The 16,432-nt window shown below is 51.0% G+C and overlaps 1 protein-coding gene across 1 annotated transcript in view; it reads right to left on the bottom strand.

The window, feature by feature from the left end:
- MB21D2 (Mab-21 domain containing 2) overlaps positions 1-15,710 on the bottom strand; it is a 107,838-nt gene extending 92,128 nt beyond the window's left edge. The window contains exon 1 of the mRNA XM_026016459.2: positions 15,430-15,710. Within this exon, the coding sequence (XP_025872244.1) occupies positions 15,430-15,640 (211 nt within the window). The 5' untranslated portion in view covers positions 15,641-15,710. The remainder of the gene's footprint in view (positions 1-15,429) is intronic.
- Between the last annotated feature and the right edge of the window lie 722 nt (positions 15,711-16,432).

The following is a 16,432-nucleotide window of genomic DNA, read 5'->3' as shown; positions in this document are numbered from 1 at the left end:
AAAATTGAAAGCTATTTGCATGGTTAACTAGATCCATTGTAGCTTTCCGTAAGTACTCATTCTCCCCCCAACAAACTGATAGTAAAAATATAACCACTATCATTTAAATCTTTGTAACTGTTTTCACTGGAAAGAAAGAAAAAACTCATATGTTCTAAAAAGGCTGGAAATAACTGGACTAAATAATCTCTAAAGTCCACATTTTCAATTCCATGACTACATGCTGCAGAGAAGTTAAGAGACTGGAGAAGACAGACAACCCCCCTAACCACACCAAGGTATATACTCAAAACTCACTACTCACTATCCACATGGCCATCATGAACTCATCATGAACCGTATACCACCTAACTGCTAGAATGACAGCAAGATAGCCAACGATTCTGCCCATATTTATCAGACCCCCTCCAATATTTCTTGAACAATCCTACTGCAGGTAAGCAAAACAAGAGAAACAAAAACAGATACACCAAGGACCATCATCAAGCTTTTATGGCACTGGGTAAAATCAGATATCCGGCACAAATAATTACAAATTCATAACTGACCAGTGCGGCTAAGACATCTGTGAAGGTAAGAATGCCAGTTTAAGAGAATTTGGCTTGTTCCGGGCTAGCCTGTAAGATCTCCAAGAAGTGCCGATTTGATGGTGCTGAGGTCTTCCGGGCAATAGAGGTTAACCAGCTATGTGGGCATGTGGTGGGAGGGATGGGACATTCCAGCAAAGGGCCTCAGTGGGTGGCAACATGGTATTTCCCAAGAACTGAAAGGCCAACGTAACTGAAACCAAGTCAGTGAGGACATCTGAGGAGATGAGGCCAAAGAGGCCAAAGGAGAGAGAGCAAGGAGTCCCACTCACAAGGTGTGGGATGTCACTGGAAGAGAGAAGGCAGCGTGGGCGCCTCCCCCAGGGCCTACCTCCTAGCACATACACAGGAAATAACTGGTAAGGTTGGCAGGGAATGCCAGAGACGTGAGCAGCTGGGTCTCCAAAGGCCTCATGAAATACGCTGGAGAGTGGGAACTTCATGTGGGGAATGATGGGCTGCCCTTGAGCGATCTAGGCATAATTAACGATGACTCAGCACGGAGAATGGATGAAAAAAAAATGCAAGGTTGGGAACGGAAAACCCAGCAAGAAGATTGCTGCAGTAATCCAGGAAACAGATGGCCGTGGCCCCCACTCGGGTGGCGGGAGGGGAAAGCAAAGAAGGAAGTGGGGTCTTAAAGGAGGAGGCAGATTTGACAGGCCTCGGTTCCTCGTCAGCTCTGGGACAGGACGACGAGCGGGAGCTCGGGAGGACTGCCAAGTTCCAGTGTGGGCACTTCGGTGCAGGGTGTTGTGGCTGATTGAGGAGGAGCTGGTCCACAGCCTCAATTCACGTTGCACACTCAGTCTGTGGCACCGCTGGGTCACCCAAGGGGAGCTGTCAAAGAGGCCGCAAAGAGTTCTGGGCTGGGACGAGCAATAGCACTGTGAGGTAGGTCAGAGACAAACCAGTCAGCAAGGGTTGGCCAAAAGAATTCAAGTCTGTCTTCTACACGGAATACCGAGAAAAAGGAGAACCAGCAGGAAGAGTGTGTTGCCACTGAAGCCACAGGAAGAGAGTTGAGGAGAGAATGGCCAACCATGTCAAATTCGAGAAGGAATGACAAATCCCAGCAACGTGTTCTGCTGTGTTTTGGTTTTTCCTTCAGGACTTTGATCACAAACTGTAAGGTTTTTGTTTTTTTTTTTTTCACTGTCCATCTCCTCCTAATACTTGTATCAACAACATCAAAGGTTTGTCCCGCGTTGTATGTCCACCGGCCCGCAGAGGACTTGTTGCAGAGGTCCTGCAAGATCTCCGTTGAAAAAATTGAGGATGCAGGCAGGAATGTGTCTCAGAAGGAGAAACTGCAGTCGCAGGGGGCGGGACCAATCCCAGGGCAGAGGCAGTGCAATAAGGATGGGATCCAGGGAGACAGGAACAGGGGTCAGCTGGTCTTGAATGACACAAACACTGAGTAAAATCATTTCCTATCAGTCCTCTCTTCCCCGAGAATTAGAGATCCTAAAATCCCCTCCCAAGAGTTGCTACATTGTGCAGATGGGTTCACCAAACCAGGATGCTCCCCTTCCCACCAATACTGTACCACAGGAAATCTATGAGTAAGTAGGCTGGGAATGAGGCTTCTCTGAGGATTCCAATTCCAATCCTCTGGAGCATAAGCACTGGGATCTCAAGAAGTTGTTTCATCCCGATAACTGACTTTGTAGCACGGTGACAGTGGTGAAGACAAGTCAACATACAAACATTAGCCCTTACAAAACAGGGAAATTGGACGGGCTTATTTACTTTAATAATTCTTCATTTTCAAAAACAGCACAAGACTGAAGAGGCAGATGCCTTGGTTCATATAACACCCAATTCAATTTACAAATCTTGATTTCAGGGCGCCTGGGTGGCTCAGCATGTTGTGTCTGCCTTCAGCTCAAGTCATGATCCCAGGGTCCTGGGGTTGTGTCCTAATCGGACTCCCGGCTCTGTGGGGAGCCTGCTTCTCCCTCTCCCTCTTCTGCTCCCCCTGCTTGTGCTCTCTCACTTGCTCTTTCTTTCTCAAATAAATAAAATCTTTAAAATGTTTTTATTTCAAAGTAAGTGCATTTAGCACCTACCTTTCACTGAAAAAAGATCTGCTCCCCATTTTCCCCACAACAACAGACTACATTAACTATGTCCTAATTAAATGTTCTAAATCTGGAATGAAACCCACTAGGGAGGGGGATGGGATTGGGAGAGAGAGAGAGAGAGAGAGAGGAAAAACCTTCATAAAACTGCCCTAATTTACTTAGTATCAAGGGCCCAGTTGACCTTTATACAGCTTTAAATCAATCACTCAGCTGGGACACACCTTCTTTCTTTCAAAATGAGAAGACCCTGGATAAGATGAGATTTAACACAAAGGACTTTCAATAAACAACCACCACAAGCATCAGAAGAATGTTTGTCCTGAGGGCTGCCAAGGAAGGTTAAATGATGGAATGACAAGGTTCTGGACCAGGAGCCTGAAGAAACATATGAGCCACTGGCTTGTGCAGGGTAGCAGGATCACCATCTTCTCCATCCTGCTCACTATCCCCATCCCTTCCAGCCACCCCTCAGCGTTCAGCACCACCTCATGTCTAGATGCCAGCAATCAACACAGACCTGGGAAAGTAATGCTACTCCTGTTTTGGAAAGGTGCAAGGAGGGGGAAGGAGCAAAACTCCTGGGTTGGAGTGGAGCTCTTATCACCAGCTGGAGCAAGTGACTTAACTGCTAGAGTTTCCTTATCAGGAAACTGGGGATGGTAACAGTACCCTCATCACAAGATCCCTGTGAGGATTCAATGGGTTAATGATTTTTTTTAAAGATTTTATTTATTTACTCCTAAGAGACACAGTGGGAGAGGCAGAGACACAGGCAGAGGGAGAAGCAGGCTCCCTGCAGGGAGCCCAATGTAGGACTTGATCCCAGGTCTCCAGGATCACGCCCTGAGCCAAAGGCAGATGCTCTACTGCTGAGCTACCCAGGAATCTCTGGGTCAATTATTTTAAATCATTTGAAAGAACCCCTGGCCAACAGCTGGGACACATTTCCCAACCACCACTACTTTGACCTTGAGCTTCACCACTGTCCACCATGGGGTTAAATTTCCCTGTGGGCTAAGTGCTGGGATACATGAGCTGATCTCCGGAAGATCCCCACTGGCTTCACTCCTCTATGATTCTTTGAATCCTATTACAACTCTCTACATCCTCCTAAGGCTCTGAGCCCTCAGCCCAGAAGGGAGGGACAGTAAGTGGTGGTTCTCCTTCGCGTCCCAAGAAGGCGTCCTAGCACCTGAGCATCACCTCCTCCCAATCACAGGCTGGCCCAGCGTCCTGCGGTCCACCCGGCCAACACACAGACCGTTCAGAGGGAACTGTGTTCATCATGACGCTTGGAGCTGTGCAAACTGCACAGGTGTGAGAGAAGGACACACTTCACAGGAAAGAAACCAGACAGGAAGAGACAAGGGACAACTGGAAGACAAAGGCAAACACGAAAGGCCAGAAATACACTGGGCCAAGGGGTTATTTATTTAGTGTCCTTCATCTATAGCAATTAAGAGCACTGCAAATGACACAAGGTGGCTCTCTGGAGCAAGGGAATGTTCCCGACTTTGAAACACCGCTCTGCTTCAGGGACTTGGCCTCCCTTCAAGCCCAAGAGGACCCTTCCTTCCAATGGAGGGATCGGGGGGAGCAGAGGCTACTGAGTGACCAGGTCTCAAAGGTAAGCACCTTTCTCAGGAAGCAGTCACTCTCTGGGCACTTTTATAACCCCCACGCTGCCCCAAACTAAAATCAGTGTTCAGGATGCTTAAGTCCCGTTTCCTTTCTGGGCCTCAGGTTCCACTTTTGTAAAACAGAAGAGGGAGACACTCAAGCCAGCTAATTCACAAGTTTCCTAGCAGCATGAAATTAAAACTGTAATATTCCATCAGTGATTTCCATTTTGCAGGAGGAAAGGGGTTTATTTGTTTGATGATATACCCAAGAAAGCTGTTAATTACGTGCCGCTTTCGGCCTGAGGCTGGGTCTCCAGTGTTGGAATCCCCAGTCTACCAGGACCTCCGGGGCACAGGGTGACCATTTAACCTCCCTGTGCTCCTGACTGCCATCAGAAAGTAAGACTCAGAAGAGTAACCGTTCTCCAGGGGCTGCGGTCAGGACTAATCTGGTCAACTTACATCAAGTATAAAGTATTTACAACTGTGCCTGCAACGTGGTCAAAAGTTGTCTCAGCGCGATTATCCTCCAAGTTCTGTAGGAACAAGCAGGAGGCGGTGGCAACAGCCAAGCTGGGGAAGAGGGCAGCGGGGAAGGGCTGCGGGCGCCGCGGCCGGGGGCTGTGACCGTGTCCCCGCAGCATCCCCGACCCGGGCACCAAGGCCGGCGGGCATCTCCGGAGCCGCCCGCTGCCCCCGCCGCCCGCACCCCCCGTCCTCACCGCCCGCTCACCCACCATCCTCACCGCCTGCTGGCCACACCCGCTGTCCTCACCGCCCGCTCACCCGCCCACACCTGCCGTCCACACCGCCTGCTCACCCGCCCACACCCGCTGTCCTCACCGCCCCCCAGCTGCACCTGCCATCCTCACCGCCCCCCAGCTGCACCCGCCGTCCACACCGCCCGCTCACCTGCCCACACCCGCCGTCCACACCGCCCGCTCACCTGCCCACACCCGCCGTCCACACCGCCCGCTCACCCGCCGTCCTCACCCGCCCCCCGGCTGCACCCGCCGTCCACACCGCCCGCTCACCTGCCCACACCCGCTGTCCACACCACCCGCTCACCCACCATCCTCACCGCCTGCTGGCCACACCCGCTGTCCTCACCGCCCGCTCACCCGCCGTCCTCACCCGCCCCCCGGCTGCACCCGCCGTCCCCCCGCCCAGGCCCGTGGGCGTCCGCAGGGCAGCGCCGACCTCGAGCCCCGGGCACCAGCCGGCCAGCCTGCGTCCGCACCCACACAGAGCCCGCCCGGAGCGCACTGCGCACAGCAAGGGCACAGATGAAAGAACAAAGTGTTGAGTTTCCTTTATTAATCACAGCACAATCCGCACAAGCAGCTGCTATTAAGAACAGCTGCGGCTGCTAAAAGGGTGATCTTGAAGCAGCCTGCAAAGTGCTTACAAGTTGAATATCGGTACCAGGCACGTGCAGACTTGCGCCTGTTGGCTGCGTTCCTCCTGCTGACCCTCCAGCCCCTCTCTGGACCAGAAATCCTACTGCCTCCACACCCTGGGACTCGGCAGCGAGGGGCCCCGGGGGAAGGCTTTTTAGAATGAGCATAACAGGGATCCCTGGGTGGAGCAGAGGTTTGGCGCCTGCCTTTGGCCCAGGGCGCGATCCTGGAGACCCGGGATCGAATCCCACGTCGGGCTCCCGGTGCATGGAGCCTGCTTCTCCCTCTGCCTGGGTCTCTGCCCCTCTCTCTCTCTGTGTGTGTGACTATCATAAATAAATTAAAAAAAAAAAAAAAAAAAAGGAATGAGCATAACACAGAGAACCTGGAGTGAGCCTCAGGTTCCAGACTGGAGTTGGATCCCATGGAGTCAACCGTTTAGTGACTGTGAGTTACTTTACTGCCCTTGTCCTTGGGTTTCTTCCTCTGTGAGGGCAAACACCACACCTACTTCAGAAGGTGGTTGTGAGCTGTCCATATGGAAGTATTTTGGGAACTGAGCAGGGCTAGACACAAGGAAAGCCTTGGTATCATCCCATGAAAGCTGCAGTTTGACCCCATAAGTCATCTAATACAGGACTCACTGTTTCAAGGGTGAAATCAGAGATTCACAGACCGACTACAAAGGGCCTTCTGAGAACCTATAATCCAGCCTTTCTACACTGTCCTCCTCCCTGCTAATCCCTGCATACTGTGAGCAAGGGCCTTAGCCAAAGGGTGGGTCCACCTGGAAAACCTCTACCTGCAGGAAGCCCCCTACATGCCAAGGCAGGCAGCCCATTCCTCCCCCCTCAGGCCGCATCTGCACAGAGACCGTTCCTCCCTGGACAGGCCAAAGCAGACTGGCTATCATTTAAGCAGCCCGGAAAGCTGCTTTCAAATTTACCCCCGTCTAAGGGTCTCTGTACCTGCTGTGCTGTCTCCTGGAATACTCTGAACTGACTTAAGTCTTCCTTTCAGGTGATTGGCTCCGACTCATCTTTCCTTCAAAGGTCTCGGCTTCACAGAGGCCTCCTCTCCCACTCCTCTCCAGCCTACCCAGTTTCACCCTCCATCATAACTTTCCATGCTTCCGTTTTTAACAGCGTGTGTCCCTACTTATTTGCATACTTAATTCTTGTTGAATCCCCCAGAGCATGTTAGTCCCACGGAAGCACTGACCTTGCTTCTCTTACTCACCCCCCGATGCACTTACACCGCGTAGTAATTAACACAAGTCTGCGGCAGGCGTTCCCACCTGTGCTAACTGAATTTATGAATGAATGCTTACACGATCCGGCACACGCTGTAGATGGTCAAACACTAGTCTCCGGAGAAGCAAAAACCTACACAAAAGTTATACCACCTCCCATTGCTGACTTAACTGGCCAAAAGTAACCATGTCTTCTTGAGTGGAGGAAAAAATATTAAAAATAAGCAAACTGAACAATAGCTCCCCATGCTAGCTTGGTTCATAGCAGCACTGTACCGAGTTATCTGTCCCTCTATCTTGTGCGGAGGGCACTGATGAAAAGACACTTAACAAAAAACGGGCAGCTATTCCCTAGAGACAGGGTCTCACATAACAGGATAATTACAAATGTCTTTAAAGACATCCCTCAGCTGGCAAGGAACACCGTCACGGACCCTAAGAACCAGCGAGGCAAGGCCTAACCTTCACATCTGGAGAATGCAGACCTATGGGGCATGTACTTACCTATTCCAACCTCCAAGGGGAGAGCAGAGAAGCCCAGAGAGGAATGAAAACTGCTACCCTCGCCCTAGTCTGGGAATACAGACTCACCCCAGCAACCTGTGAAAGATGTCTAAAGGCAGAAAAGCACACAAGCTCTTTGCAGACCACGTGCTATAGCAGAAGACACTTGAGATCCGGGTTGCGTCCTATTCTACAACTTACTCCATGACCTCCAACTCCTCTCAGGGTCTCAGGACCCCCATCGGTGAATGGGGGGCGGGGGTCAATAGATCCTACACAACCCTTCTCAGAGGCCTGCCAGAGTATAATACCAAACCACATCGAATGTGGATGTGTATTATAACCTATAAAGCACTGCACAAAGATAACTTATTATTACTGATGGCAAACAATAGTTTATAAAAAGAACTGCTTGAATTCAGATTCCAGAGTAGGCATCTGGAAACCTGGAGGTTGACTGATAGGCATATGAAACGCCTTCGTGGAAAAGAGGAGTCACGCCCTCTGCATTTGGTAAAGCCCCAAAGGTGGAACTTCCATGTAGGAGTTCCATGTGGACCCCGAGTGGCCCTGGAAGAAAAGTCAGTGTTTACAGATAAGGGGACATTCCCACAACGCACTGTTTGTTGCTTTGAGTCAAAAAGCTACGGCAAATAGTTGGCACATTTCCTAAATTGCCCTACGATAAGTCTCACGGTTATTATTCTTGGAATCTAGAAAAAAAACTCCCCTACCAAGTAAAAAGATCAGATCAAAGATTTTCTTGACTCCAGCAAGGACGATGTAACATGGCTTTCCAGAAGGGAAAATTCTGAGAGACAATGTCAGAACGTGCTCACTCCTTAAACTGAGGCTGAAATAAGCTTCAGGCAGAGTGAATCAATCACTTAACACTCCGTGAGCACCTACTGTGTACCTGACCCCACTGAGTGCTGCAAAGATAAATAAGCCTTGGATTCTTCAACCTAGCATGGGAAAGAATGTGGTAAGGGCTATAAAAGGGGGACCAGGTGTTAGGAGAACACAGGCAAGTTAAGTTTTTTTTTTCTCCTTGGAGAGCCAGAGGAAAGCTTCATGAATCAAGTGGCATTGGAGCTGGAAGAGGCAAACGAAGCCAAGGTAAAATGTTATTGCTTAGAAGCTAAAACTCTTAACTGTCTCTGTGACACAGATTATCTTGACAGGCTGGTGAAACCCATGGAATAATGCAAATAAAAAAATAGTATATGAGGATGAAAATGATAAAAATCACACAGGAATTTAAAGAAAATCAATATTAAAGCAAAAACATACATTTAAAAAGTAAATTTGTGATTGAATGCATGTGATTCTTCACTACTTCATGACATGAAATCTAGCAGCAAGTCTAAGAGAGACACTATCATTTCAAAGCAGCAATAAACAATTTGAGATATCTGCAACAATTATAACGTGAAATGAAACTGATTTCTTTTGGCAAGAAAAGGAAAAAACATAGGTACTACTAATACTACTGTGATTTACTCTACCTACTTTTATAATGGAAGAAAAAGGCTATATTTCAGTTAGGGATTAATCAAAATAAAGCTGTAATTTTTCTCATTCAAGTTCACACACTCCATGTTATTATCTGCATGGACGCAGGTTAAGAAATCCTCACAGAGAAAAGAGTCCAAGCTACGGAAGGAAGTGAGAAGTAGGGGTAGTACTCTGTGACCATCCAGAACTTGCAAAGACACAGCAAGGAGAAGGCCCTGGAAGGCGGATAAAACCCTCAGGAGCCAACAACATCAAGGTTCAGCACGCCCAATTATCAAATCACAGAATGTGCTCTAAGTTCTTGAACAGTATCTACTTCTGGAATAAAAGATGAAAGAAAGAAGCTGGAAGAACATTTGTTCAAGGGCTTTAGATTATAACTCCTTTTTCTAAAGTGTGGTAGATGACAACATATTGATAAATTTACCAAGAGAAACCATGTATCTATATGATGTAAAACTGTGTGCCTGTAAGTATGAGTGGGTATAAGTGTGTGTGTAAACACAGATGTCTAGGAAAAGCGCACGTCAAAATATTAATAGTGATTCGAATTGGGGAATGAATTTGCTTTATTCTTTGTATTTTCTATAATTGGAAAGTGGGCAAAAAGAGGCTCCAAGGAGACTTATTCCCGGCAACGCACATCCCGCACAGTTCAAAACAGAGCTGGTACTAGAATTCAGACATGTCCTTCAACTGCACTGCACAAAGGTTTTCAGATTCAGAATTGAATGCATCTGAACACACGAGGTGGTTTTAACTATTAACCCCAGCTTACATATCCCAGAAACTGAGGCACACAATCAAAGTGACCTGCCCAAAGTCACACAGCAAATAACTGCAAGTAGGAACCAGAATCCAGGTCTCCTGACAGCAGGGTACACTTCCCCATTGGTACACTTGGGAAGTTCCTGAATTTTTCCCTGTTGTTTTTTTTTCCCCAAGGGTTACCATAACAATTAGATGATACAATGATGTAAAGCCCTATGACAACCTCTGGTGCAGGGTGAATACTTGCATCATCTCAGTCGCCTCCCTGCCTCTGTTCCAGGTGGAAGGGCTCCATTTCCAAGAACTAGCAGGCATATCTACCCATTCGGCTCAACGGCCTGGTCCTAGCCTCCATGCCAACTGGGATCATATTCATTGTGCATAGGAGCAGTGCTGTTGGATGGGAAATGCATGGCATTAGGCCCAACACAGGACAGGATTGCAGAGTGCTGAGCAGTTTGGGGAGCTCCAAGGATTCTGTTTCAATATGTCTGAAAGGGCACCAGAGATTCCAAATTGCTTCCAAAAAAAAAAGAAAAAAGCTGCAGGAGAGTCTAAAGAGCTAATTCAATGACAAGTTCTCAGTTTGACAAGAGAGAATCTAATATTTCCGTGTAAGCAAGAGAGGCCCAGTCTAATCACGAGCAATGCATTATCCAGTGGGCAGCAGAACGCCCAGAATCATCAACAGTTCTAGGGCTCTTCTGTCAAGGACAAAGGTCAGCGATGCCCAGAACCACGGAGGGAGAACCCAAACTAGCAGCAAAAATAAATATTCAGAGGGACCTCCCCGCCCTATATGTGTAATACTTTCAATGCTGGCGTAGACTTCAAATACAATCTTGCCTATTATTATCCAGATACAGTAGGTTAGTGACTAGAACTCTAAGGAACTTACCAAGACTTGGAGGCCCATGAGGCAATGACCGAATAAATGCCCTCAATAAATACTGCTGGATAAATACATTACAAGGACAATGTCATTCAAACACTGGGAAAAAAGACCAGGCTTCAAAATGGTCTGTTCTCAAGACACAGAAAGTGCCTAAAAATATAGTAAGTCTGGAAGCACACAGAAGCAGCACACTGCAGGATTTTGAGGTGGCTACAACGTATTTATGTTCTGAAAAGGACGCAAGAGCCAGCAAACTACCTTGGGTAGAGATTGTGGGCAAAGGAGAAGAGGCAGGGTCTCCAAGAGCCTGCCTGAATTTCTCAAAGTTCCTGCTCACTGTGCTATCCTCGGGACCCTGCATGTTATTTGGCAAACAGTCTAACATTCAGCAAGTATTTGCTGAATGCAAAGGTATAAGAATATTTATATTCACAAAGTTTTTGGAAGAAAATTACATAAATTAATGGATTTATGCAAAGTGGTTAACACGAAAGCCCACGTATAAAATGAGCTTAACAAATGGCAGTGCAAGTTAACAGTCAGTCGTGCCTTCTACATACAGCCGGAGCCTATAACGTGTTCTCCTAGGCCACCTCGAATTGTACTCCCTAGTTCTTTCTGATACCAACCTGCAGAAATAATCCCAGGCTAAGCTCACTAGATTTTCTAATGTCCATCTCTTTAAATAAATAAAGGAAATCATGTATCCATTCCTTTTCAGTTTACAAAATTATCCATGTTTAACAGATGAAAAAACTAAGATCACTCAGCTAGCAAAGAGGCAGACTAGGACTGGAATTACAGATTTCCACATCGTACTACAACGACCAATTGCTCAACCAGAAATTCAAGTAAGTGATTTTTTTATGGAGTAAAATACTGGAACTCAGACTGTTCCAGAAATCGGCTCCCATGCTGCTTGGATCACTGTAATGCTGACAGCTGAAATCAGGAACAAAATCCTGAAAGGAGAGGTAGCAATGTTTTAAGCAATGTTTTTATCCCCTGTACTTTTTTTTTTTTTTTTTAAGATTTTATTTAGTTACTCATGAGAGACACAGAGAGAGAGAGGCAGAGACACAGGCAGAGGGAGAAGCAGGCTCCATGTAGGGAGCCCGACGTGGGACTCGATCCCGGGAATCCCACATCACGCCCTGAGCTGAAGGCAGGTGCTCGACCACAGAGCCACTCAGGCGGCCTGCTGTGCTCTGGACTTAATGCATTTATTCTTAATAGGTTCTCTAGTAGACAAGGAGGAACACGTCTTAGAGGCAGGGTGTTGTGAGTTTGAGCAACATCTGTACCATTTTTTTAGCCTGAGGACCTGGATGGGTCTTAAGCCCAGTAAATTTCAGGATCTTCATCTGCCTAACGGGAAAGCGATACCTACTCCCTAGACCATGTGAAGTTCCTGGCACTGAGAAGGCAATCAGCAGATGAGAGCTGTCCTAATAACTATCGCCCTGCTATCTACCATTCTGACTGTAGGGTGAGTGAGTGACTGCTTGTCTCCTTCCTGGCTTCTAGAGCTTCTGCATAGCCCCTGTTCTGCATCTGTTCAATGGGGACACAGCTAGTCTCCATCCAACCTCGCCAGGGAATGAAGATAACAAAAGAGCTGGCAGAGACATTATGCAAATACCAAATATTATTAAAACATTAATGAACTCTGGCAATTTCCCTGAATTTTGATAAATGGTGTTTATTATGCACTGCCTGCCTCACACACAATCTGGGCTCTCAAATATTAACTAGATAATAACAGCAATCAGTCTCCTAAAAGACCAAGGTGTAAGGAAATAAAGAGTGAGTCTAGAGGTTTCTAGCCAACATCTGCCTCAAAGGAATCAGAATGTCTGTACAAACACAGAATGTCAGGATGGATCACAAAGGCCACGGTGACCACCAACAGGTTCAGACCAACCCCACACAGCCTATTACGAGCCCTGCTTTGACAGGACAGTGGACTTTCTTGGTGCTGACAGGTCACTGATTATGACCACTGTCTACCACCACTTTATGCACTTCTGCATAAAGTTGCCTCCAGAGTAGACAATACAAAAAGGGCCTGGGGGCGAGGGGGGCGGGCACTTGGGTCCAGACTAACAATTCTATAGAGTGTTTGGTTCCCCCACCCCAGCTGCCTCAAAACTGAGGTAGTAGTATCTACAGCTCCATTAAAGGGGCTTGCACCAGATTCCTCTACGATTTCACTGCGTGAGGGGATAATGTTTTTAAGCTGCTGACAATCCTCAGGTACACACAAGCTCAGTTAGAGGCAGAACAAAGCCAAGACGAGTTGCGGCCCCCCTCCCACAAAAAAAACTCCCAGAAATGAGGGCCTGGTGCCACCCCAGTGACACCTTAACAAGCTGAGGGTCATTAAGACACCTCATTTACATATTCATGAAAGACTCAAGGCTGTGGCAAGTGAAACAAAGTGCACAAAAAGAGATTTTGTTTTTTAAGCCAAGCGAAAATCCGCTTTAGGAAAAAGTAAATCCACACGGGGACCCTGGCTGTCGCCAAACCTTCACTTGTCTAGAGCCGCCAGCATCTCATTAAAGGGAAGCAGGGAACTCACAAATGAATGCAGCACCACACACAGGCAAGCGCATTTTGCCATCTGCCTTCTAGTGTCCAGAGGGGCAAAAGGCTTAAATGACACTCTCCTGAATTTTCTCTCCTGCAGGTGGATGTATCAAATTCCCAGGGGAGCAAGAAAGACTTCTCTTGCAAGGTCAACGGGATAAAAGGGAATAGAAGGGAATTCAGCTTACCTGTCAACAAAATGCCTCTGGTGGCATTAACCACGGGTATAGATAGATGAAGCACCCTGGGATAACTCACCCTTCCTATGTGGGTGAAGGTTTTGCTAAATCAGTGTCTCAGCCGTGGGGTTAGCATGGTAGTTCCTAATGAGGTGCAGTATTTAAACTTACCCCTACCTTTTTCTGTTCCCCCCCTCCCTTTTTCTGTCCCATGATTATCCAGAGTGATGGTCACCCAGCACCTTCCTCTAGAAAACCAACAGAGCAGGAGACATCAGAACTGATGTGGGGGCTGTAACAACACAATGGCAGACTTCCATTATTTATGTCAGAGAAAGGCCATGATTAAGCTACTGAAATCACTGCCCTGAGCCTTCTCTGTGCATCCCCACCCTCCTGACAATCACTGTGCTCGCGTCCAGATTTGGAAGCTCACTCCCACCAGGTTGGCCAGTTGTTTAAAAAAAAAAAAAAAGAAAGAAAAAAAAATACATCGAATTCATCTGAACAGCTGAATAGCCGAGTATCTCAATAGAGAGCTTTTCAACCCCATACAAAATTCAGGACACACTTGGGCAGTGTGGAGCCAAAGGTTAAAAAAAAAAAAAAAATGCAGCCCCAAGTTTTCACATACTTTCTCCAACTTCCCAAAGCATTACTATTACCGGGCCCCACACGTCCAATCCGTATCACCCCCGACTTGGACCTTGGGCTTCGGGGAGGAAGAACAGCGAGGGCGAAGAAGGCACCTTATGATAGAACCAGCAACGACAAACAGCCGGCTGAAATCCGAGGAAAGGGGGTAGCAGGAAGGCAAAAAAAAAAAAAAAAAAAAATTCTGTCTCCCTCTGGGGTCAGAGCCCTTGTTCAATAAAATTTTCCACGACTTGGAAAACCGGCTGAGGATGTAGAGGGCTCAGAGCCGCGCAGCAGGGCAGCCCTGCCCTCGAACCCCGGGTCTGCGCGGCGCCCAGGGCCAGGCCACGGACCGCAGCCCTAGGGTCGCCGCAGCCCTAGGTCGCCGGGGGGCTCCGGGGCGCACTCAGCCTGCACCCGGGCGCCAGCATCCAACGGCAGGGCGCGGGGGGAGGCATGGTCTGCAGGTGGGCCACATTATTAACCTTTACGCACACCTGACAATCTTGTTGAAGGACCTGTGGGTGCCGGGCTTGGAGGGGGGGGTGAGAGTGGCGGCGTCATTCTCTCCCCTCCCTGCCCGGGACGAGCCGGGGGGGCTCGAGACTCGGGGCGCTCCGCCGGGGCCGGCGCAGGGACCGCACACAAAGAGGAGGGGCCCCGCGCTGCTGGGGTCCGCGCTCCGAGCCGGGTCGCTCCAGCTGGGAAGGAGCAGCCGCGAGCTCCGCCGGCGCCCGGGAGGAGCGCAGGGGAGGCTGCCGAGCGCTTCACGGGGGAGGTCGATTTGCAACATCAAAGTTGCAGGAACTCCGGGCGCCCGGCCTGGCCGCCGGCGCGGGTTGCTCAGGGAACACCCAACAAGTTTGGCCGCCGGGGGGCTCGGCGTGACGGCGCGGCCCGACCCAGGGCGCAACTTGCCGCCCGGGCGCCGAGCCAGAGCCGCGAGCGGACGGTCCGCGCGCCCCGGGCTCAGCACGGGAAGGCGCGGTCGGAGCCTCCGGGGCCGCATCCCCGCGTCGCCAGGCGCCCCGGGGCCGCCTGGACCTCGCCTGGACCTCGCCTGGACCTCGCGGCTCCCAGGGGCTGCCCTCCCGCTGCACCTGCCTGCGCGCCCCGGGCCGCCGAGGCAGTAACAAAAGAGCCAGCGGCCGGGGGCTGCGGCGGGGAGGGCGGGGGGCGGGCAAGGGGCCCGGCGCGAAGTACAGAAGGACCCGGCAGAGCGCGGCTTGCAGCGGAGACGGGGGGAGGCGGGACGGGGACGGCCGTGCCCCAGGCCGGCTCCGGGAGGGAACCGCGGAGGACGGAGCGCGGGGGGGGGGGGCTCTGCACCCCGCTTCCCACCACCCGCGCACACGCACACGCGCGCCTCCCCCTTTTCCTCCTTACCCAGCATGGAAAAGATGAAATCCTTGGCCGTGTGGATCTCCAGCGCTCGCTGGTCGTCGTATTCCCGCTGGTCGTGCTTGGCGAATTCTTGGATGAGTTTGTTCAATTCCTCCACCCGAGCTCCGGACCTGAAATCCAGCTCCGGGAACGCCGGCTTGTTGTTGCAGCCCAGGGAGGCTGCCTTGCTGGCGGTGGGAGCCGCCATCTTCATGCAAAACGCGCCGAGGAGCAGCGCGGCGGCGGCGGCGGCGGCGGCACCCACCCCGCCCCCCCGCCCCCCGCCCCCCGCGCCCCCGGCCCCCGCCCCGCGCCCGCTCGCCCGCGCGGCCCCCGCCCCGCCCCGCCCCGCCGCGCCGCGCCCCGCCCCCGCCGGCCCGGCCCGGCCCGGCCCGCGGGCAGGCGGGCGTCTGCGCGGCCGGTGCGGGCTCGCTGCGCTCCGGGCGTCCCGGCTGGGCCGGCCGCGCTCCGCAGCGGGGGTGCGGGGTGACCCGGGCGCCCTCCCCGCGCCCCCGCGCGGCGCCGAGGCTGCAGGTGCCGGCCCCCCGCGGCCCCCCGCGGCCCCCCGCGGCCCCCGCGCCCCCGGCCTCGCCGCGCCCGCCCGGGCCTCCCCCGGCCTCCCGCGAGCGAGCGCGGAAAGTGAAGTGGAAACAATGTGAAATTCACCGGCTCTGAAATCAACAAGCGGCCGGCCCCGGGCTCACCGCGCCAGCACCGGCGTCCGCGCTTAAAGGGACAGCGCACCCGGTGGAAAGAGAAATGAAGAAATGACAGAGGTCGGCGCGCCCGGGCCACTCGCCGATCCGCGCTGGGGCCGACGTGCGAGTTGTGGACATAGCCTCTCCCCACCCCCACCCCCACCCCCACCCCCACCCCCACCCCTGAGGGCAGGGCTCGCCAGGCTCATTCAGCACAGGGGGAGTCTTCCTCTGCCTGATTTTAAGGGCGGTGTTGGGAGCGAGGACATCTCTACGGGAGCATCCCCATCGCTGTAACTCCAATGAGC

The sequence above is a fragment of the Vulpes vulpes genome, chromosome 3 (genome assembly GCF_048418805.1).
Source record: "Vulpes vulpes isolate BD-2025 chromosome 3, VulVul3, whole genome shotgun sequence".
Classification (NCBI taxonomy): domain Eukaryota; kingdom Metazoa; phylum Chordata; class Mammalia; order Carnivora; family Canidae; genus Vulpes; species Vulpes vulpes.
The sequence above is the reverse complement of the archived record's forward strand: the minus strand, read 5'-3'. Positions and strand labels throughout refer to the sequence as shown.